The sequence below is a fragment of the Aquarana catesbeiana genome, linkage group LG02, assembly GCF_042186555.1.
Source record: "Aquarana catesbeiana isolate 2022-GZ linkage group LG02, ASM4218655v1, whole genome shotgun sequence".
NCBI lineage: Eukaryota > Metazoa > Chordata > Amphibia > Anura > Ranidae > Aquarana > Aquarana catesbeiana.
Window position 1 is genome coordinate 569,510,611 of NC_133325.1, and position 24,139 is coordinate 569,534,749.

At 41.9% G+C, this 24,139-nt stretch overlaps 1 protein-coding gene across 1 annotated transcript in view; it reads right to left on the reverse strand.

Annotated features, from left to right (window-relative positions):
- Positions 1–24,139, reverse strand: part of KDM5B (lysine demethylase 5B) — a 116,506-nt gene that overhangs the window by 10,524 nt on the left and 81,843 nt on the right. The window contains exons 22-27 of the mRNA XM_073616068.1: positions 15,536–15,715; positions 14,717–14,878; positions 11,384–11,863; positions 11,114–11,225; positions 7,809–8,005; positions 7,078–7,341 (exon numbers count right to left, since the gene is read on the reverse strand). Of these exons, the coding sequence (XP_073472169.1) occupies positions 7,078–7,341; positions 7,809–8,005; positions 11,114–11,225; positions 11,384–11,863; positions 14,717–14,878; positions 15,536–15,715 (1,395 nt within the window). The remainder of the gene's footprint in view (positions 1–7,077; positions 7,342–7,808; positions 8,006–11,113; positions 11,226–11,383; positions 11,864–14,716; positions 14,879–15,535; positions 15,716–24,139) is intronic.

Here is a 24,139-nt window from a genome sequence, read left to right on the forward strand (position 1 = left end):
GGGGGATACACCATTATCCCAATTATCCATTTTTGAATCAATCTGTACAAAAGATCCATTTGCTAAAGGTACAATTTCATCACTTTATAATCAATTATATGAATCAGCAAATCTTAATAGACCCTCTTATGTTCAGCGGTGGGAGGAGGACCTGGGACGAACTTTAGAAGACACAGACTGGTCTAACATATGGCTCACATCTAAGTCATCTTCACCCAACATCTTAGCACTGGAGACAAATTATAAAGTCCTAACTCGCTGGTACCTTGTACCCGCTAGAGTGGCAAAATATTCACCTAATACCTCAGCTCTTTGTTTTTGAGGATGCCCAGAAATAGGCACATATTTACACATATGGTGGACGTGCCCAGTAATCCAAACCTTCTGGAAGGAAGTCTTCGTGATTGCATCTAAAATATTTAAAAAAATAATACAACCAGATCCATATTTAACTTTACTTAATCTAAAACCAGAATGGTTAACACTCTCTCAATTCAAACTTATGATCCAACTAATAACGGCTGCAAAACAAACAGTGGCCAAGGCATGGAAATCTCCTACATTGGTACTAGCAGAAACAATTCACAGAATGAATAATACAATGTCCCATGCTAAGATGGTAGCCATCGATCAAAATCAAATTCCAAAATTTGAAAAACTTTGGCATCCTTGGATAAAACAACAGTTCCTGTCAAACTTCAATGACTCTGTCCTGTTGCCATGGTAACAGATTAAATGACTTACAGAGACACCCATTCTAAGGCTTCAAAGAGAACTAAAAAGAATAATAAACTGACGAGCGGGACAACCTTGTGGACCATACCTCTACCTTTCAACCCTTTTTCTTCTTTCTCTTTCCTTTTCTCCACCTTACGATTAAAGCTCATTATCAGAATTTATTTGACCTATATACACTCTACTTGTAAACAATATGTATAGTAGGTATAAATCATTTAAATACCTACAAAAGTAACTAAGGAAATGATATATATCTTTAATTTAGGTTTACGTGAACCCAATGTTTAATATTTGAAATTTCATGATATTTACCTATATAAACCCTACTGTAAAACAATGAGCTTACTTTATAGATCCTTGTAAACTTACTTTATGTATCTTTATAACATTGTATACTCAATAAACTTCTTTTGACAAGAAATAATGATTTGTATTTGAAATAACATTGTTTTTACATCAAACTTTGCTTTCATCAAAGAATCCTCCTTTTGCAGCAATTACAGCATTGCACACCTTTGGCATCCGTCCACAACACTTTTTTCCAGTCTTCCTCTGTCCAATGTCCGTGTTCTTTTGCCCATCTTAATCTTTTTCTTTTATTGGCCAGTCTCAGATATGGCTTTTTCTTTGCCACTCTGCCCTGAAGCCCAAAATCCCGCAGCTGCCTCTTCACTGTAGATGTTGACACTGGTGTTTTGCGGGTACTATTTAATGAAGATGCCAGTTGGGGACCTGTGAGGCGTCTGTTTCTCAAACTAGAGACTCTAATGTGCTTATCTTCTTGCTTAGTTGTGCAACGCGGCCTCCCACTTCTTTTTCTACTCTGGTTAGAGCCTGTTTGTGCTGTCCTCTGAAGGGAGTAGTACACACCGTTGTAGGAAATCTTCAATTTCTTTGCAATTTCTTGCATGGAATAGCCTTCATTTCTAAGAACAAGAATAGACTGTCGAGTTTCAGATGAAAGTTCTCTTTTTCTGGCCATTTTGAGCGTTTAATTGACCCCACAAATGTGATGCTCCAGAAACTCAATCTGCTCACAGGAAGGTCAGTTTTGTAGCTTCTGGAAGGAGCTAGACTGTTTTTAGATGTGTGAACATGATTGCACAAGGGTTTGCTAATCATCAATTAGCCTTCTGAGCCAATGAGCAAACACATTGTACCATTAGAACACTGGAGTGATAGTTGCTGGAAATGGGCCTCTATACACCTATGTAGATATTGCACCAAAAACTAGACATTTGCAGTTAGAATAGTCATTTACCACATTAGCAATGTATAGAGTATATTTGTTTAAAGTTAGGACTAGTTTAAAGTTAGCTTCATTTAAAAGTACAGTGCTTTTCCTTCAAAAATAAGGACATTTCAATGTGACCCCAAACTTTTGAACGGTAGTGTATATATATTATATAATATATATATATATATATATATATATATATATATATATATATATATATATATATATATATATATATATATATATATATATATATATAGAGAGAGAGAGAGAGAGAGAGAGAGAGTTGTTCTATAGATATCTATAGTACTCTTCCATTCGATGTTGCTGAGACAAGCCTTTCGGAGATAAGGAAATATAAAAAATTTTACAGGATGTGACCAGTCATTGTAAAAAAATTCCTCCATTACAGAGCGTACTAGAAAGGTCTTGAACGGCTTAGGAGCCCAAACTGTAACTTTTTATCAGACAGAATCCAGAGGCTGTTTTCAACAGCACACTTTATCGACCAGTACGAAGATGGTACATCTGAGTTTTGGGGAGACAAAGATGGAAATGGCCTCTTACTGCAGAGATTCTTCTAAATCTGAAGAAAGCACTCCCTCTTCTACCCTGGAGCCAAAACAGTCCGAGAGACAGTGAGGCAGAGAAACTGAAGCGAGCCACGGTGGCTCAGAGTTTCTAACAAGGCAGTGATTTTTTCCCATTAAACCCAACATACAGGTGGAAAATCCTCAGCTCAAACAAGAGGAATTGGATGCGCCTAATGGGACTGATGAGGAGGAAAAGGCAGAAAAAAGATAAAGGTCTCTGCTGAATGAAAAAGGATCCTTAGCTGGAGAAAGAACACCCCCCCACCACCACCACTTATGGACCCCACTGGCAGAAGGCTTGTCTGAACACCCCCAACATACATCTTCCATCTACTTATCCTCCATTTTTGTGGGAATAAGCCCCTCAAGGTACTCACGGCAGTGCAGCAAGGGGAAGGTTAAAACTGCCCTGAAGGAGTTAATATGGTGTGCCACAGTAGTAATTTGCCCTCTTAAAGGGGGAAAAAAAAAAAATCAGGATGCAAAACAGTGCTAAGTGATCACAGCAGCCTGTAAACCCTCTTGAAATGGTGCCTCAAAGAATCCAGTGCCCAGGTATATGTACAGGCAAAACCCACACCTTCCTTTATTTTGGCACGGTTTGGATCGGTCCCAGTGACATGCCTAGGATACCAATTCATAAGCAGTGTAAGTAACCAGAAGAGCAGGTATGTAGTCAAGCATCCATGACCTAAGGACACTATTTAAAAAAATGAAGATAAATGGTATTTGGGGGTCCTTACAGTTCTGTTTATCAGTGCCTAGTCACCCGAGGGAAGCAACATATAACCCAGTAGTCTAAGAATATGGTTGTGTCTATCACTATATGATCAAGAAACAATGGTTTCAATCAATCACTAGATGATGGTATTAAAACTGCCTTGGTGGAAAAAAATGATTTTTTTTTTAGACAAAGTGGTCTCTTTTTAAAGCGGAGTTCCGGCCACATTTTTTTTTTTTCAGGTTTTGGATTTTATATGTTTGCTAGTGGATATTGATAAAATATTTATTTTATACTCACACCTTAGTAAATCCTCTTCTGCCCATTGCCATGATGAAGCCCAATCGCAATCTCTTCTTGGATTACCAATGGGTAACCAGCATGCACCTCTCGATATCGTGCATGCGTGATGATCTGGCAGCCATAGCGCCGATTGTTTAGAAAGTTGCCATAACATGCGGCGGAGGAAGGTCCCGCCCCATTGTTATGGCAACCGCCTTAAATCGTGTCATTTCCTGTTGGGAAATAACGCGATTTTTGCTCACAGTACTACCCACTGACTCCTGGGAAACGATGACTCGCATTTCCCAGGGGCACAGGGGAGTGAGGAAGTGACTAGGAGCTCCACGGACCAGGAAGTGGCAGATTAGGAGCCACTACATAACAGGGCATTTCTGGTAAGTAAAAAAAAAAAAATTTAAAAATTCCCCCCAAATGTTTCTTAATACTATTAAAAGTCTGAATATACAAAAAAAAATTTTCAGGGTGGAACGCCACTTTAAGTATCAAATCAATAAAAACACAATAGACTGCTTAGTTTCTGGTGATTACTTATGATTTTTGCAATGTTTTATTTATCTTTTAAAGGGCATTTAAGCCCACGTAAAAATTGTAATACAGTATCTCACAACAGTGAGTACACCCTTCACATTTTTGTAAATATTTTATTATATCTTTTCATGTGACAACACTGAAGAAATGACTGTGGTCTGATGAGACCAATATAAACTTATTTGGTTCAGATGGTCTCAAGCGTGTGTGGCAGCAATCAGGTGAGGAATACAAAGACAAGTGTGTCTTGCCTACAGTCAAGCATGGTGGTGGGAGCGTCTTGGTCTGGGGCTGCATGAGTGCTGCCTGCACTGGGGAGCTACAGTTTATTGAGAAAACCATGTATGCCATGACATGCTGATGCCGAGCATGATCCCCTCCCTTCGGAGCCTGGCCACAGGACAGTATTCCAACATAACAACCCCAAACACACCTCCAAGACGACCACTGCCTTGCTAAAGAAGCTGAGGGTAAAGGTGACGGACTGGCCAAGCATGTCTCCAGACCTAAACCATATTGAGCTATGGAGCATCCTCAAACGGAAGGTGGAGGAGTGCAAGGTCTCTAACATCCACCAAAATATTGACACTTTTGGGCCCAATTTGGAAATTTTCACTTGGGGGTGTACTCACTTTTGTTGCCAGCAGTTTAGACATTATTGGCTTTGTGTTGAGTTATTTTGAGGGGACAGCAAATTTACACTGTTATACAAGCTGTGAACTCTCTACTTTACATTGTAGTAAAGTGTCATTTCTTCAGTGTTGTCACATGAAAAGATATGACAAAATATGAACAAAAATATGAGGGGTGTACTCACTTTTGAGAGATACTGTATATTGGTGTTTACCAGTCTTTAGATATGGTGACTGCATCCGTTTTCATTTTTCAGGCTAGAAATATTTTCAGCAAGTACAGAAAATACCAGGTTTCCGGTTAAATTGCTTTTCCTCAAATTTTAGTGAATGGCCGTGAATCTTTTGAAATGTCCTTTCGCTGAAATGTTTTATCCCTATTGTGGGGTCACCAGTACGTTATTTGTACACTGAAATCATACAGTTGTATGCAAAAGTTTAGGAACCTCTGACAATTTCCATGATTGTCATTTATAAATATTTGGGTGTTTGGATCAGCAATTTCATTTTGATCTATCAAATAACTGAAGGACACAGTAATATTTCAGTAGTGAAATGAGCTTTATTGGATTAACAGAAAATGCGCAATATGCATCAAAACAAGATTAGACAGGTGCATAAATGAATGTATTTTGGACCATTCCTCCTTACAAAACATCTCCAGTTCAGTTAGGTTTGATGGTTGCCGAGCATGGACAGCCCGCTTCAAATCACCCCACAGATGTTCAATGATATTCAGGTCTGGGGACTGGGAAGGCCATTCCAGAACATTGTACTTGTTCCTCTGCATAAATGCCAGAGTAGATTTTGAGCAGTGTTTTGGGTCGCTGTCTTGTTGAAATATCCAGCCCCGGTGTAACTTCAACTTTGTAACCGATTCCTCAACATTATTCCCAAGAATCTGCTGATATTGAGTGGAATCCATGCGACCCTCAACTTTAACCAGATTCCCAGTACCCGCACTGGCCACACAGCCCCACAGCATGATGGAACCTCCACCAAATTTTACTGTGGGTAGCAAGCGTTTTACTTGGAATGCTGTGTTCTTTTGCCGCCATGCATAACGCCCCTTGTTATGACCAAATAACTCAATCTTTGTTTCATCAGTCCACAGCACCTTATTACAAAATGAAGCTGGCTTGTCCAAATGTGTGTTTGCATACCTCAAGCGACTCAGTTTGTGGCGTGTGTGCAGAAAAGGCTTCTTTTGCATCACTCTCCCATACAGCTTCTCCCTGTGCAAAGTGCGCTGAATTGTTGAAGGATGCACAGTGACACCATCTGCAACAAGTTGATGTTGTAGGTCTTTGGAGGTGGTCTGTGGGCTGTTTTTGACCTTCTCACCATCCTTCGCCTTTGCCTCTCCAATATTTTATGTGGCCTTCCACTTCTGGTCTTAACAAGAATTGTGCCTGTGGTCTTCCATTTCCTCACTATGTTCCTCACAGTGGACATCGACAGCTTATATCTCTGCGATAACTTTTTGTAGCCTTCCCCTAAACCATAATGTAGAACAATCTTTGTTTTGAAGCCCTCATGTTGCCACTCTTCAGAGGAGAGTCAAAGAGAACAACTTGCAATTGGCCACCTTAAATACCTTTTCTCATGATTGGATGCACCTGTCTAAGAAGTTCAAGGCTTAATGAGCTCACCAAACCAATTGTGTGTTCCAATTAATCGGTGCTAAGTAGTTACAGGTTCAAATCAACAAAATGACAAGGGTTCCCAAATTTATGCACCTGTCTAATTTTGTTTTGATGCATATTGCGCATTTTCTGTTAATCCAATAAACCTCATTTCACTACTGAATATTACTGCGTCCTTCAGTTATTTGATAGATCAAAATGAAATTGCTGATCCAAACACCCAAATATTTATAAATGATAATCATGGAAATTGTCAGCGGTTCCTAAACTTTTGCATACAACTGTATCCCCTCTCAAGCGTCTCTTCTCCAGAGAGAATAAGTTCAGTGCTTGTAATCTTTCCTCATAACCAAGATCCTCCAGTCTCTTTACTAGATTTGTTGCCCTTCTCTGTACTCTCTCCATTTTCAGCACATCCTTCCTGAGGACTGGAGCCCAGAACTGGGCGGCATACGCCATGTGCGGCCGGACCAGAGTCCTTGTCATTTCATGTGCGCTGCACTAATAGCACAATCTTATCCCCCTTCTATAAACTATTAATCTGTAATGAAGATGAAGTGAGAGTCAGGGTAGCTGCCCTGGGACAAAAGTATGTTAGCAGAATTGCCAGGTGAAAATAAAGGACAAAATGCCTGAAAAAAAACAAAAAAAAAAAAAAAAAAAAAAACAGAAAATCTACCTCATCTCCTTCTGGTTCCATGCAATGATCTGCTGGACAAATTGCATTTTCATCCTCCGATTCAGATGTGAAAGAACTATTTGAGTCACTGTCTCTATCAAGCCGTTGCTCTCTACTGCATAAGCCTTTGGACTGTAGCGTTTTCACCCTCTTTTTTCGAGGAGCTGGTGTCTTCTTCATCCTCCTCTCTATACCCTCATGACGCCTCTTCAATTTTTTTTCTGTGCTGTCTGACCTCTCCTTCTTGGTTATGCAGTACATGGCCTAAAAAAAAAAAACAAACAAAAAAAAAAAATATTTTACTGTAGTCAAATCAGTGCAAAACATTACCATCTAGTAACATTGAATGGTAAGGGACAATATAAACTCTACTGGATCCAAAATATTGACTCACAATGCCCCCAAAATTACAGATACTAACAAAAGAGTTGCTATTCTCATAAAAGCTTGTGCCCCTAAACGGACCAGCAAATATCTGATGCGAAACCCAGGTCTGATTTCTTCAGTGCAGGGAGATGGAGGAAGAAATGCAGGTAAATAGGGATGAAATACAAGTGGAAAGAGATGATTTTAAAATTCATCATCTACATATCGCTCCAATTTTGTCCAGCATTGATTTCACTGGCCTCAGAGTAATGAGGATCCAGCCACATTTTATTTGAGAAAACCTACAGATTCAAAAAAAGTTGTCAATAGTCAAAATTAATTTCTCTAAATCATTTTCTTGTTACCTCAGAACGTGTCGCGTTCCATTCTGTTCCCTGCTGTTTATTGTGTCCCCGATCTTTTCCTGAGAGAGTTGGGTTGCTTTCTGGGTTTGTTGTGCTTGGTTGGGTCATAAGCGCTTGATACAATTCTTGCACTTCAGGAAGTGAGACTTGTAAAAGCTGAGCTTCCATCAGTAACTCATCTAGCTCACCACTCAAACCTAACAGAAGGCAAGAGTATTTAAATGTTACCGACTTACTATTCTTCCACATTACTGCAGTATTCTTGTAACCTCTGGCTTGAAAGCCTTATGTCTAAATTGACAATAACCTAAGAGAATTAAGATCGAACCTAGAACAGCAAATGCATCTTTTATATTAAGCATATTAGCAAACATGGGGATTATGTCAGTATCTTATTTCTCAGCAGTCACAAACACCCTATATGGTGTAATAACAGTGTCTATCTTCCCACAGAAATAGTTAACTCTCCATCACTTGCATGTGGAAAACAGGTAACACTAATTCTGTAAAGCCAGATCAGAAGCAGAATTCAGGCATGAAGATCTTTTTTCAAATTTTCAAGTTGATAGAGAGAAACAGTTGCCTGAACCAACTGCTTTCAGAGATCAAGACATTCTTTATAGGGGTTAGCCAGATGCTGAATTTAACTGAGGAATGTTATCTAGCTGGCTAAACAAATTGCTCCAATTGCAGTTATTCCCTGAGATAAAAAGCCTTAAGTGTCTACCTGTAAGATTTTCTGCCCCACCCCCCTCCTCACTGGTGAATCAAACGTTCTGCTTCTGCTGAATATTTCCATACACATCTGATTTTATAAACAAATCACGAAATTAAGAAAAATGTAATTCACAAACTATATATTTTTAGATTAGATACAATTAAAAAAAAACCTTTTGAGATTTAGCAATATCAGTCTAAATGCTCATCCCTATGTTTGCATGAATCAAAATGACAGGTGCTCGAGGAAGGGTAAACTGTGTCTTCTTGTGGGAGAAATCAGTTCTGTGGCTTTAAAAAAAGAACTGCAGAATACAAAATAGTAAGGGCTTCCAATTTAAGTGAGATCAGATGAAGATCACACCTCTGTCACCTCACCAAACCCTACTCTATTCATTCTTGTTGACCACATAAACAGTGTCTATGGGAGTTCACTACGCTCTCTGAATATCATTTGGATTGAGTAATGTCAACACATGCTAATATGTATGCTTGAAATATCATGCTTCACGTCATGCTACACTGCAACGTCTAATATATATATATATATATATATATATATATATATATATATATATATATATATATATATATATATATATATATTTAACAAGAGCCTCTTGTTTATGTCATCAATAATAGGCACTCCTACTACTATTGCTTCCCCTGTAATTAAGAAATGATTGGGAGTCTAAAGATCTTGCTTCTTCCACCTATTTAAGCTTGCCATACACTTGCTATGGAATTCCTTTACAGCATGGATTGACAAATCTGCAGTGCTTGCTATAGTATTTTGCCAGCCAGTGCCATAAGATATCAAAATACCCAAACAGTGGCTGTATTATCGTAACTAACAGTGCATTTCAATCTGTGTGTGCATAAGGATTTAAAGGATGATTAAAGTCTCTTTGGGAATATTTGACAGAGCTTAGCTATACTATACTACATTAATTTCTGTAACCAGATGGCCATAGTTAGAAACGAAAAAAAAAAACCTTCCAAACAGCTTCTAAGGGGTCGGATGAAAACAGACCGCCTGTCCGTTTTCATCTCATCCGATCCGCCAGACGGATGGAAAATAGGATTTCCATCCATCTGCATTTAGCGGATCGGATGTCAGCAGACATGTCACTGCTGACATCTATCGCTCCACAGAGGTGCATGGAGCGTCCGTTCAGGTCCGCCTGAAAAACTGACAGGCAGACCTGAACGGTCCACCTGTGTGAAAGAGCCCTAACTCTCTAAAGAGTATTCTCATTCACTCCTGTTTTGCATTTTAGAATGTGTTTACAGATTTCTAGGCTTTTCTTCAGACAAAATCTTACCTGAAAAGAGGGGAGATTTGTACTTCCTGTTACTAATCAAGAGACTGTTTAAACAAGCTAAGAACCTAGGACAGCTCTTTCATATTCTAGAATCTTCTTAACAGGTGCACACCTTTAAGTTTAACTGCTTAGACCTGCTGCCAGCTTGACATCAGAGGTCCCAATCTGTGTAGCAGAGCTGCCATCAGCAGCCTTTTACAAATTGATTGATTATAAAGTTTTTGCTAAATTACCAGACAGATTAAAGAATTCCAGGCTACCATCTAACTACAGGAAGTGAGAGGAAATATCTCCAAAGTGATGTGTATTCCCCTCTTAAAATCAGTTGTCAAAGGAAAAAGGTGTTTCCACTAGAAAATTTACCCTCACCTTTCATTCTGGTCACAAACCCAAAACTAAAAAGGTATATTTGAAGATAGTTTTAAAAAAATAAAATACCCCGCTGTGTTTCCCTTTAGAAGGTTTCCTACATATTTCAGTTTTTGATCAAATCAGCAATGTAAACAGGAAGCTATTTCACTTTATAGATAGAATTGAATTAGATCACCCATTACTTCCAATCTTACAGGGACTCCAGTAGCTATTTCATGCCTTGTCACACTGGTTGTTACAAACTCAGTAATGGAGTCATGTCATCAGTTAAGTGACACCTATGTGCCAACTCATATTTTTGGGTTGAACCGGCCTTTAAATATAAATTATTTATATGTTTTTAAAATCATTGTGATACTTGTAGCAAGAGCATGATTATCTCTTATGTAGGTGCTTTTGTTTCCTATGATGTGCTGCTGCAAAGTTAGGCTTGTTGCAAAGCATATTGCTGCCTGAAAAACAACCTAGACAAAGCATAATTCCCTACCCAATATTGAAAGTCTAACTGAACTGTGTATGTTTTGGAGCTTCAGTTGACAGCATGTGACATGCCACCATATGCATTAGTACCATTAGTGAGGGCAACGTATACCGATGTACAACCCAAATGGCATCAGGCAGACACTGCATTGGGGCTGGTCATGATATTTGATGACCAACCCAATCTTACAGGGCATTACAATGCCAACCCCTTCTTCGCCCACAAGGAATTAAGGTGTGTCATTTGTGCATAGGTAGAGTATGCCTATACAAAAACAAAAGAAAGGGGTTTATTATAATTCACTTGTATTTGGTTGCTTCCCAAAACTATTTATTTCAATCTGTGCAGACAATTATGCAAATATCTACACAAGAGTCTAATCTGTAAGTTAGGAAACGTGTGCAACTTACCGTTTAGAGGGATACAATTACGCCCCGGAGAAAATGGAGAGGTGATGTATGCCGTCCTGTTGTCCCACTCATGGGGCAAAGAAAAAGATGTGGCCCCAACACTTTGTGACACCTGAAGAACAGGTAACTTACATTAAATATTTACATTTTCCCTAGCTGACACAATCCCCTAGCTGGAAATCACCACAGTCCGAGTATCTAGCTACTTGCAGTAGATGGTAATGAAATAAAATATTTTAAAGACAAATTAACAATATCTCAGACTCTTACATTACAAGTCTCTGTCAGCTGCCCAGCAGTGGCTTGCCATCTGTTGTAGAACTGACTTGAGCTGATCCTTTCCTGTGCCAGTTTTATTTCTCCAGAAGACAACATATGTTGTGCCCGATGCTGCCAGTTCACTGTCCTCTCAATAAGATAGCGGAGGGCATCCCCCTCTGGTAGTCGAACACGTAAACGTTGTAGAGATGCCAATAGAGGGAGAATCTTTTCCAGAGGTGGTTTCTTTGAGCGGTGACATTGTGGACACAGCCAGACTTGGGATCCATGCTTTGGCGCAGTAATGCAGCTAGAGTGGAAGCAGGCTCGGCACAGCTCACACTGGATCATGGGAGCAAAAGGTGATCCCTGACATATGCACACTTTCCAGTCACTCGGCTCTTCCCTTGACAAGATTCTGTTCTCATTAGACATGCGTACAGCATGTAAAGACTCCATCTCATGCAGTCTTGCTTGACCCAGAGTTGCCATCTGTTAGGGTGTACAAATTAGAGACAATGAAATCAAAAAACTCTTAAAATCAAATCCTTGATTTATACACATAGGCTGCCTCCTTTAACCCTTTTCACTGCTTGAGACCCCCCCCCATTTTTCACACACATGCCAAAAAGTACCTGTTGAAATTAACACTTAAAACTCAAAACATTATATCATGTTTTAAACAGATGACCTCTAGACTAAAAGGATAGTAGTTTTTATGTTGCTTAATATTAGTGAAACTTTTTTTTTTTGGATAGAGTAAGGGAGGGTTATAATCCCTGTAAGATTTTTTTTTATCCCATTGTGGAGATTTCCCTTCACTTCCTGTTCCATAGCCAAACAGCAAGCGAGAGGAAATCCCTGTAAATCAAGGGAATTCCTAGGGGACCCCCAGGCCACCAGAACGAGTGTCCCCATTGGAAGATCCCCCCCCTTATTACTTTTCTGGGGACAACCCAAAATTTGGGATTTTCCTTTACTTTCAATGATAATGGTAAACAGGGCAAACAGAGAGGGTGAATCTCCTTAAAGCGGAGTTAGACCCAAAAGTGGAACTTCCACTCATTTGTCTCCTCTTCCCCTCCGGTGCCACAATTGGCACCTTTCGGAAGGGGGGGGGGGGGGGGGGGGTTGGGGGGAGGACAGGATACCTGTCTTTTTTTTTTTGGGTGGAACACCGCTTTAACGGACACAGATGGCAATAAAAACTGACAGGTGTTCTAATCTCTCTTTACTCTATCCAAAACTAAAAAAAAAAAAAAAAAAAAAGTTTTATCTTTAGTTGTACTTTAAATCAAAGCAAAAAAATATACATTCAAATTTAATGCACACAAAATCTCCAAACATTCTGTACAATATATAAAACAAAAAACAAAAAAAAAAAACAAAAACATAGGACTAAGCCAAGCAAAAAGTTACTGAAGATGTCAATACTTAAATATCATGTGCAGCCTTGAAAAGGCAGCAAATTATGATGCCCAAAATGTTTCATAGGTGATGCTTTAAAACCCTTAACAAATTATAAATTTAGTTGCTACCACTTCTAGGAGGTGAATGTGTTAAACTAAGCCACCAGTCAATAGTTTTGTCAAGTGACTTAAAATCATATGAATAAAAATGTACACAATTATCTACACACACACACACTAATTTACTAAAGGAAAATCCACTTTGCATTAAAAGTGCACTTGGAAGTGTAGTCGCTGTAGATCTGAGGGGAAGGTCTGCTGATTTTATCATCCAATCATATGCAAGCTAAAATGCTGTTTTTTTAATTTTCCTTGCATGTCCCCCCCCTTAGATCTACAGCGTCTGCACTTCCAGTGCAAAGTGGATTTGCCTTTAGTAAATAACCCCCAGTATCTCACAAGAGTGAGTACACCCCTCACATTTTTGTAAATATTTTATTATATCTTTTGCATGTGACAACATTGAAGAAATTATACTTTGCTACAATGTAAAGTAGTGAGCGCACAGCTTGTATAACAGTGTAAATTTGCTGTGCCTTCAAAATAACTCAACACACAGCCAATAATGTCTAAACCGCTGGCAACAAAAGTGAGTACACCCCTAAGTGAAAATGTCCAAATTGGGCCCAATTAGCAATTCTCCCTCCCCGGTGCCATGTGACTCGTTAGTGTTACAAGGTCTCAGGTGTGAATGGGGAGCAGGTGTGTTAGATTTGGTGTTATCGTTCTCATCACTGGAAGTTCAACATGACACCTCATGGCAAAGAACTGAGGATCTGAAAAAAAGAATTGCACATGCTCAGCGTCATATCCAGAGGTTGTCTTTGAGAAATAGACGTATGAGTGCTGCCAGCTTTGCTGCAGAGGTTGAAGGGGTGGGGGGGTCAGCCTGTTAGTGCTCAGACCATATGCTGCACACTGCATCAAATTGGTCTGCATGGCTGTCGTCCCAGAAGGAAGCCTCTTCTAAAGATGATGCACAAGAAAACCCACAAACAGTTTGCTGAAGACAAGCAGACTAAGGACATGGATTACTGGAACCATGTCCTGTGGTCTGATGAGACCAAGATAAACCTATTTGGTTCAGATGGTGTCAAGTCTGTGTGATGGCTACCAGGTGAGGATTACAAAGACAAGTGTGTCTTGCCTACAGTCAAGCATGGTGGTGGGACTGTCATGGTCTGGGGCTGCATGAGTGCTATGGGCACTGGGGAGCCATGAATGCCAACATGCACTGTGACACACTGAAGCAGAGCATGATCCCCTCCCTTTGGAGACTGGGCCGTATTCCAACACGATAACGACCCCAAACACACCTCCTAGACTACCACTACCTTGCTAAAGAAGCTGAAGGTAAAGGTGATGGACTGGCCAAGCATGTCTCCAGACCTAAACCTTATTAAGCATCTCTGGGGCATACTCAAACTGAAGGTGTAGGAACACAAGGTCTGTAACATCCACCAGCTCCGTTATGTCGTCATGGAGGAGTGGAAGAGGACTCCAATGGCAACCTGCCAAGAGAGTTAAGGCAGTGCAGGAAAAGAATGGTTTTCACTTAGGGGTGTACTCACTTTTGTTGCCAGTGGTTTAGACATTAAATGGCTGTGTGTTGCGTTATTTTGAAGGGACAGCAAATATACACTGTTATACAAGCTGTACACTCACTACTCTACATTGTAGCAAAGTGTCATTTCTTCAGCATTGTCACATGAAAAGATATAATAAAATATTTACAAAAATGTGAGGGTTGTACTCATGTTTGTGAGATACTGTGTGTATAGATGTATATATGTGGGGATAGATCTATCTAGTATAAAAACGCACACACACACACACATTGCAAATATAGAAGTCAAAGCAAAAATATTTCACTTACAGCAGTAGCAGTGTCTTTACTTTCGTTCAGAGCTTTCTCAAGCTCCAGTAAACCATCTGGCTTTGGGTATTTCTTCTTCCCCCCTGAAGCCGCCTGCTCCTTTATCTTTCTCATTTTTCTTTTTAAACCTGGAGAGCCAACATCACTTCGGGGACAGAGAACCTGAAAAGATGTTTAAAAAGATAAAATTATACATATGCTAGAAACTTCCTGAAATGAGAGGGTGAAAAGTGAGTACGGTTAGCATATGTGCCCATTCAGCACAAGTTTGGTGACAAAAGTAATAATTTTAAAGGTTCAGTTAAAAGGGGGAAAAAAAAAAAAATAAAAGTTTAAAGTAAAATGGTATTAACTAATAAAATAAGATGGTTTAAAGCCCTTTGCGCTGCCCGAGCTCTGACATGTACCTATGTGTGTAGGTTAGCCCTATTTACTTCTATGGCTAATACACATCTCTGCTTCAATGCACACATCACTGTGTAGTATAATGTCAAGCTGAGGAAGGCTTTTCTCATCAAGCTATGTTTTAGAGATAAATCTTTGCCCATGTACAAAAGTTTTAAATTTGCTGAAGTGTTTTCCTGCTCTCAAGTTCAGAACATGCTTACTGAGACTGAGGAGTGAATGCACCAAGCTAAAACAAGTGCTAACCTTTATTACCCCACCCTACCACAGCGATCACCACCTTGACTAAAGCCTACATAAGTAGACCGACTCCACTAAACCCCCCAAATGATTACTATAAATGTTGCACAATACTGAACCCAAAATTAAGACAAAGAAATAACTGAACCCCTTATTCTTTTTGTTGGGACGTACCTCTAACAAAGTGTAGGGCGAGTTAGATGTTAAAAAAGTGCTGGTGGCACACTCCGTCCAGGAATGGACTTCACCCACAAGGGCTTCAAGTCTTGGCAAAGGACCAAGATGTACAGGAATTGCTCTACCCTGAGTCACAAGTTCTACCAATCCATCCAGAACAGGAACTCTAGGTCCAGTCTAAAAAACAAAAAGATTCAGAGTGATTAAAGTGGATGTAAACCTCATGTTTAACAATTACAATACATACACCATGTTAGTCTTTTCTTTAAGCACTTCCATATGGCGCAAATTCCATCACTCCTCTCCTACATGTAAAAAATCATAATTTTTTTGCTTGAAAATTACTAAGAACTCCCAAACTTTATATATTTTTAGCAGAGGCCCTAGGGAATAAAATGGCGGACATTGCAACTTTTTATGTCACGCGGTATTTGCGCAGCAATTTTTCAAACGCGTTTTTATTTGGGAAAAATAGGATTTTTTAAAACAGCTTACCTGTAAAATCCTTTTCTTTCGAAGGACATCACGGGACACAGAGCCACAGTAATTACTGATGGGTTATATAGGTATCACTGGTGATTGGACACTGGCACACCCTATCAGGAAGTTCAACCCCCTATATAATCCCTCCCCCTTGCAGGGATACCTCAGTTTTGTAGCCAAGCAATATAGTGTATTAGAAGAGGGGCGGGACCTCTGTGTCCCGTGATGTCCTTCGAAAGAAAAGGATTTTACAGGTAAGCTGTTTTAAAAAATCCTATTTTCTTTCTCGAACATCACAGGACACAGAGCCACAGTAATTACTGATGGGATGTCCCAGAGCAATGCTACCTGAGGGGGGGGAACCACGACCAAGTAGGGTGCAATCAGACCTGAGGACCCTGTACCGCTGCCTGCAGCACACTACGCCCAAAGGCGATATCCTCATGCCTTCTCACATCCACCTGATAGAATCTGGTGAATGTATGAACTGAAGACCAGGTTGCGGCCTTGCAGATTTGAGCCATAGAGGCCCGGTGATGCACTGCCCAAGAAGCACCAATAGCCCTTGTGGAATGTGCCCTGATCTGAAACGGAGGAATCTTCTGTTTCAAACCGTAAGCTTGAATGATCAACTGTTGAATCCATTTAAAAATGGTAGCTTTTGATGCTGCCTGTCCTCTATTGGGACCCTCTGGCAGCACAAACAAAACATCCGTCTTGCGGATCTGAGTAGTTGCCCCTAGATAGGCCTTAACTGCTCTTACTACATCCAACGAATGTAGAGATCTCTCTTCCGGAGAACAGGTATCTGGAAAAAAGGAAGGTAGAACAATGTCTTGGTTTAAATGAAAATCAGAAACCACCTTCGGTAAAAAACTAGGATGAGGGCGTAGTACCACTCTATCCTTGTGTATAATCAAATAAGGCTCCTTACAGGAAAGAGCTGCTAATTCTGATACTCTTCTAGCAGAAGAGATGGCCACCAGAAAAATTAATTTCCTTGTCAACAAGACCAAAGGAATCTGACTTATTGGTTCAAAAGGCCGTTTCTGTAACACAGCCAGGACCAAATTCAAGTCCCAGGGGTTTAGGGGCGCTTTAACCGGAGGATTAAGACGCATCACCTCCTGCATAAAGTTTCGGACCAAAGAATGCGAAGCAAGTGGCCGCTGAAATAATACTGATAAAGCAGAGACCTGGCCCTTGATGGTACTCAAGGCCAGCTTCATCTCTAATCCCATCTGTAGAAAATCAAGGATTCTACCTATGACATATTTCCTGGGATGCCAACCTCTGGATTCACACCAGGTTATATAAGCCTTCCAGACTCTATGATAAATCATCCTGGAAGCTGGCTTCCTTGCATTAATCAAGGTAGATATGACAGGACCTGAGAGCCCACGACTCTTCAGAACGTGGGTCTCAATAGCCAAACCGTCAAATTTAGCGTTTGTAAGGCAGGATGGAACACTGGACCTTGAGATAACAGGTCTGGGCGTTCCGGTAGTGTCCACGGGGAACCTACCGTCATCCTTACTATTTCTGCATACCAAGTCCTTCTGGGCCAAGCGGGGGCCACCAGAAGTACTGACTTCCTTTCCTGCCTGATCCTGCGAAGGAGTCGTGGTAGTAGCAGAATAGGCGGGCATGTGTAAATCAGTGAGAACCGATGCCACGGAATCACCAACGCATCCGTCCCGCATGCAAGAGGATCTTCTGTCCTTGCCATAAATCTGTCTATCTTTTTGTTGAATCGGGATGCAAAGAGATCTACATCTGGAACCCCCCATCTTTGGCATATGGCCCAAAAGACGTCGGGATGCAGAGACCATTCCCCTGGAAGTAACTGCTGGCGACTTAGATAGTCCGCCTGCCAATTTTCTATTCCCGGGATGAAAACTGCCGATATGCATGGCACATGCATCTCTGCCCAGACTAAGATCTGGTTCACCTCTTTTTGAGCAGCTCTGCTCCGGGTGCCTCCCTGATGATTGACATAAGCCACTGCTGTGGCATTGTCGGACTGGATCCTGACCGGACAACCCTGTAGCCTGATAGTCCAGGCTTTTAGAGCTAGATGTATCGCCCGGATCTCCAGAATGTTGATGGGTAAGGTCCTCTCTGTTTTGGACCATACCCCCTGGACCGCAGCCTGTTCCAGAACTGCTCCCCAACCTGACAGACTGGCATCTGTTGTTACCACCGTCCAGGTGACCGGTAGAAAGGATTTCCCCTTCTGCAGGTTTTCGGGTATGAGCCACCAATTGAGGCTCTGACGCACCGCATGCGACAGGTGCATCGGAAAGTCTAATGCCTGAACCTTCTTGTTCCAGGTCGACAGAATACTGTGTTGCAGCATTCTTGAGTGAAACTGAGCATAGGGAACTGCTTCGAATGAAGACACCATCTTCCCTAGTAGCCTCATACAAAGGCGGACTGAGGGACCCTTCTTGGTCCTTACTGTCAGAATCAGCTCTCTCAAAGCAGTGATCTTTGCCTGGGGTAGAAATATTTTCTCCTGGCTTGTATCTATAATCAGACCTAAATACTCCAGTCTTCTTACTGGTTTTAGGAAAGACTTTTCTAAGTTGAGGATCCAACCCAGGTGTTCTAGATACCTGACCGTGGTCCTCAAGTTTCCATTCAAAGAGGCTACCGACCGGTCTATCAAGAGCAGGTCGTCTAGGTATGCTATGACAGCTATACCCTGAGCCCTTAATCTGGCCAGAGGAGGAGCCAAGATCTTTATGAACACTCGAGGTGCAGTGGCTATCCCAAAAGGCAGAGCCACAAACTGGAAATGGCGCCCTCCTACCTCGAAGCGCAGAAACTTCTGATGAGCAGGAAAAATGGGCACATGCAGATATGCATCTCTGATGTCTATTGATGCCAGAAATTCTCCTCCCTGCAGGGTGGGAACTACTGTTCGAATTGATTCCATGCGGAAGGATTGAATCCTTAGGAATCGGTTCAGATCCCTTAAGTCCAAAATGGGCCTGACATCCCCATTTGGCTTTTGGACCGTAAAAAGGTTGGAATAGAAGCCCAATCCCTGGTCCTTTGCGGGAACTATCATAATGACCTCCTGCGACAAAAGTCGCTCTAACGCTAGAAGGAACGACTGCTTCTTCTCTGGGTCTCTGGGAACATTTGATCTGAGGAACGGAGGAGAAGGGAATTCCTGAAACTCCAGCTTGTACCCTAAGGTTATCGTGGAGACTACCCATCTGTCCTGGAAGTCCTCGTGCCAGAGCTCTGAGAACTGTCGCAGTTTTCCCCCCACTCGAGTGAGCGGGGGCGCCCCCTCATGCAGAAGTCTTAGTGTTTTGCCTAGTAGGCTTCTTTCCCCAGGACTTCTTTTGTCCCTGGGGTTGACTCTTGTCTCTGGACCCCGATGGAGGCGGCCGTTGAGACTGCCTGGAGGCTGAAGCCCCCGGGCGCTGGGGAAAGAGTCCGTTTGAAAGAGGGACGCTTACTCTTCTTCTTGACAGGTAAGAGAGTGCTTTTCCCACAAAAGATTCTCTTGATATAGTTATCCAAGTCCTCTCCAAACAACCTTGCACCATGAAAAGGAAACCCAGCCAGTAGCTTCTTACATGGTGCTTCGGCTGACCAATTTTTCAACCATAGGATTCTACGTATATGCACCAACCCCAGTGAAAGACGGGAGGTTTGCACGATAGAATCTCTAATGGCGTCAACCACAAAGCATAAGGCCGCTGGAAGGTTAGCAAACCCCTGGGCCTGCTGTTCAGGTAATACTTTGATGACCTGCTTAACATGGTCTCTTAAGTATTGACAGACTCCAATCGCTGCTACTGCAGGTTGGGCCACTGATCCTGCTAAGGAGAAAACATCCTTAAATAGGGATTCCATCCTTTTATCTACAGGATCCCTGAGCATCTGAGCATTGTCTACAGGACAAGTCAGGCTATTATTTACGGAGGAAATGGCGGCATCAATAGCCGGTATTCCCCACATATTAATAAACTTTTCTTCCATCGGATAAAGTGTTGAAAACTTTCTCGGCAGAAAAAAACGTTTGTCTGGGTGATCCCACTCAGAATAAATAAGCTTTTCAAGTAAAGTATGAACAGGAAAAGCATGTGCTGCTTGGAAAAGTTTCAGTGACCCCAAAGCAGAAGAGGATTCTTTAGCAGTTTCAGGTATGGGCAACTTAAATGTGGAGCGGATCAATCCAGTGAGGATCTGCACTAAGACTTTCTCCTCTTGGGAAGTCGCAGAGGGTCCCTCTCCACCTGAATCCTCCGAAGAGGAATCATCTGTCCCATCCCGATCCTCTGAAAGGGATTCATCTCCTTTATCCCAGAGCTCCTCTGTCTGAGGGTCTTGGGGAACAGAGGAAAGCCTAGTGCGTTTTCTTCCACTGAGTGAAGACGTAATCACGGCCATTAATCTTTCCTCTAGACCATTAATGGTTGAGGAAAAAACCTCTTGTGTAATATATACAGGGGCTGAAGTGCCAGAAGCAGGTGTAGCCCCTGATCCCGATGGCTCTCCCTGCCTAGCCGTCCCTGGCCCATCTTTAGGGGGGGAGGATGCTGCCGACAGGGGGCCCTCAGAACCTGAACGAGATCCCCTAGTGTCTCTGGTTCCTGGGGTGCTTGAACCTCTTCTACCCATAGTGCAAAGCAACAAGGTGTGAGGTATACAAATGAACACTGCCCGCTGAGCGATGTAGTCTGGCTAAAAGCCTTGCTACCCAATGCTCAGTCTGGTGTTACTTCAGTAAATGCTGCCTAGGAGAATGCCTGTGTCCCACCTTACATGCGACCGTCAGCTCTGTGTCTCTCAGAAGGCTGAGTGCACCTGTACAGAGTGCCTTTAATAGCATGCAGCTGGCCTGAGTGGGAGTCTAAGCACTCTGTGCTGACATCCCGCCCCCTCCTCTACCGCCCCCCCCTCGAGTTTTGAAAAAAACGAGCGCTTCCCGCGCTGCCGACTCTCCTGTCATGCTTCCGGAGAAAGGCTGGGGATGGGGGGGGGGGGGGGGGGAGGAGGGAGGGAGGCTGGTAACAAGATCTGCCTGAACGGCTATCTTGAGAGATGGTGGCCATTAGGCCGCAGAGCCCGGGTGGTATAACCACTTTCTAGACCCCTGTGGCCCCTCTCTAGCCTGGGGGGAACATTCAAACATGAGAAATCCCCCTTTCCACCTTACCTGCTTGCAGCCTGCTTGAGACGCTGGGACATAAACAGCGATTACAACACCTGAGACAGAGTCAGCATGTGTAGGTTTGTGCTCTTGGCAGCCCCCGGTGGTCACAATAGGCATAGCATGCATTTACCTTAAAGGAGAAAAGCCACTAGAACTCAAAAATTCTGTGGAATCTCCTCTTACCTTATCCAGCCGCAGGGTGCTGTTTACACAGACCCAATCTTCACCTCTCACGGTGGGCTCCGTTTGAAAAAACCGTCAGAGACTGGGGCCCCCATCAGTAGGGGGATCCAACAGTTCTGGGAACGTAAAGCACCTCGCCAGAAATTAGGAAGTTTAAAGCCATTTTCTGATCTGCGGGGTCCAGCTCTCTAAAAAGAGAAGCATTACGGGTAAAACCTCATTTCTTCGGACACGAGGCCCGGGTACCATTCAATTCGGCCATGAAAAGACACTTTGAATGGATCCGGTTCGCCTGGCTTGCCCCAGTATAGGATCTTAGGATATTCCCTTTGGAGCTCAGCACAGGACATCTTTACACGTCCATCACCTAAGACACTGGCGTAAAAACTGAGGTATCCCTGCAAGGGGGAGGGATTATATAGGGGGTTGAACTTCCTGATAGGGTGTGCCAGTGTCCAATCACCAGTGATACCTATATAACCCATCAGTAATTACTGTGGCTCTGTGTCCCGTGATGTTCGAGAAAGAAAAACACACTTTCCTGAACTAAAAAAACAAACAAAAAACAGTAAAGTTAGCCCAGTTTTTTGTATAATATGACAGATGATGTTACGCTGAGTAAATAGATACCATACATGTCACGTTTTAAAATTGTGCACACTTGTGGAATGGCGCCAAACTTCAGTACTTTAAAAATCTTTATAGGTTACATGCTTCAAGTTACAGAGGAGGTCTTGGGCTAGAATTATTGCTCTCACTCCATTGTTCACGGTGATACCTCACATGTGTGGTTTGAACGTCGTTTATATATGTGGACATGACCTACGTATGCGTTCGCTTCTGCATGCGGGGGGACGGGGGCGGCTTTCATTTATTTTTTTTTGTTTTTTTAAGCTTTACCTTTAAAAAAAATGTTTTTGATCACTTTTATTCCCATTACAATAGGAATAGTGTGCAAAAGGTCCTCTTTATGGAGAGATGTGGGATATATATATATATATATATATATATATATATATATATATATATACATATACACACACACACATATATACTCTGCCCTCTCCCGTCACTCAAATTATATATATATATATATATATATATATATATATATATATATATATATATATATATATATATATATATATATATATATATATATATATATATATATATATATATATATATATATATATATATATATATATATATACACACATATATATACATACACACACACACCCATGTGTGTTTGGGCTTTGATTTAGGGTGCACAACCTAACGCAACAGGCCGCACACACCTATGAGGTGGACATTGGGTCTCTGATTAAAGTGTCTGAACCGCTTCACAAGCATTAGACTGCTGGTGCCTGATAAACATGGAGCAGTGCAAAGAAACACAGAAGGTAAGTGCTTGAGCCCAGGGGTTAAACAGTCCTGTTCCTTCCTCTGGCCCCCAGCTGATTCCACAGAATATACTAGAATGGCTGAGCAGCCTTACGGCTCATTTACACATGTGGTGACCTCTGAAGAGCAATCCACATTTGTATTGTTCTTCAGAGGGCATTTGACAGGCAGGGAGGAGGTGTTATATCACCTCCTTACCACCTGTTTAAACCCCACAGCATCGCCCTGCAATTTAATGCATTGCACATGGATGCGGGGAGCCCCCATTCACTTGAATGGGACACATTTGGCAGGCAATACTGCTGACTGAACCCAACAGTGCAGACATGTTTTGCCGCACTGTGATGCAAAACATTTTGGCTGTGGCAGGTATACATCCCCCTCTGCTGCCTTTTCAGCTTAACCACTTGCCGGCCGCCGCACGCCGATGTACGTCCCTTTTTTGAGGACGGATATCGTTATGGCAATAGCTAACTGCCACAACCCCGGTATCCCCGTTTTCAGCCGGCGGTCGGATTCGCCGCAAGATCACTTTTATCGGTGGCGGGAGAGGCCCCTCCCGCCGCGAACCGGTGCCCTCCGCAGCGACGATCGCATCCGTTCCCTAGCTGTGCATGGAGACGAGTGAGGGGGAAGATGGCGCCCACCCGTCTCCAAGACACTGCAGGGCGGAACCGACGTCAAAACGTCACTTCCACCCATACCTCTTAAAGCCAGATTTTTTTCAATGTCGTTTTTTCAAATGACATTTTTTTTGTTTATTGCATTTAATTCCAAATATGAGAACTGAGGACTTTTTGACCCCAGATCTCATATTTAAGAGGACTTGTCATGCTTTTTTCTATTACAAGGAATGTTTACATTCCTTGTAATAGGAATAAAAGTGACCCAAATATTTTTTTTTAAAAGAACAGTGTAAAAATAAATTAAAAAAATTTTTTTTTTTAAAAACGCCCGTCGAGCTTGCGTGCAGAAGCGAACACAAACATGAGTAGCGCCCACATATGAAAACGGTGGTCAAACCACACATGTGAGGTATCGCTGCGATCGTTAGAGCGAGAGCAATAATTCTAGCCCTAGACCTCCTCAGTAATGTAAAACATGCAACCTGTAGAATTTTTTTAAACATCGCCTATGGAGATTTTTGAGGGTAAAAGTTTGACGCCATTCCACGAGCGGGTGCAATTTTGAAGCATGATATGTTGGGTATCAATTTACTCGGCGTAACATTATCTTTCACAATATAAAAAAAATTGGACTAACTTTACTGTTGTCTTATTGTTTTATTCAAAAAAGCAATTTTTTTCCAAAAAAAATGTGCTTGTAAGACTGCTGCGCAAATACGGTGT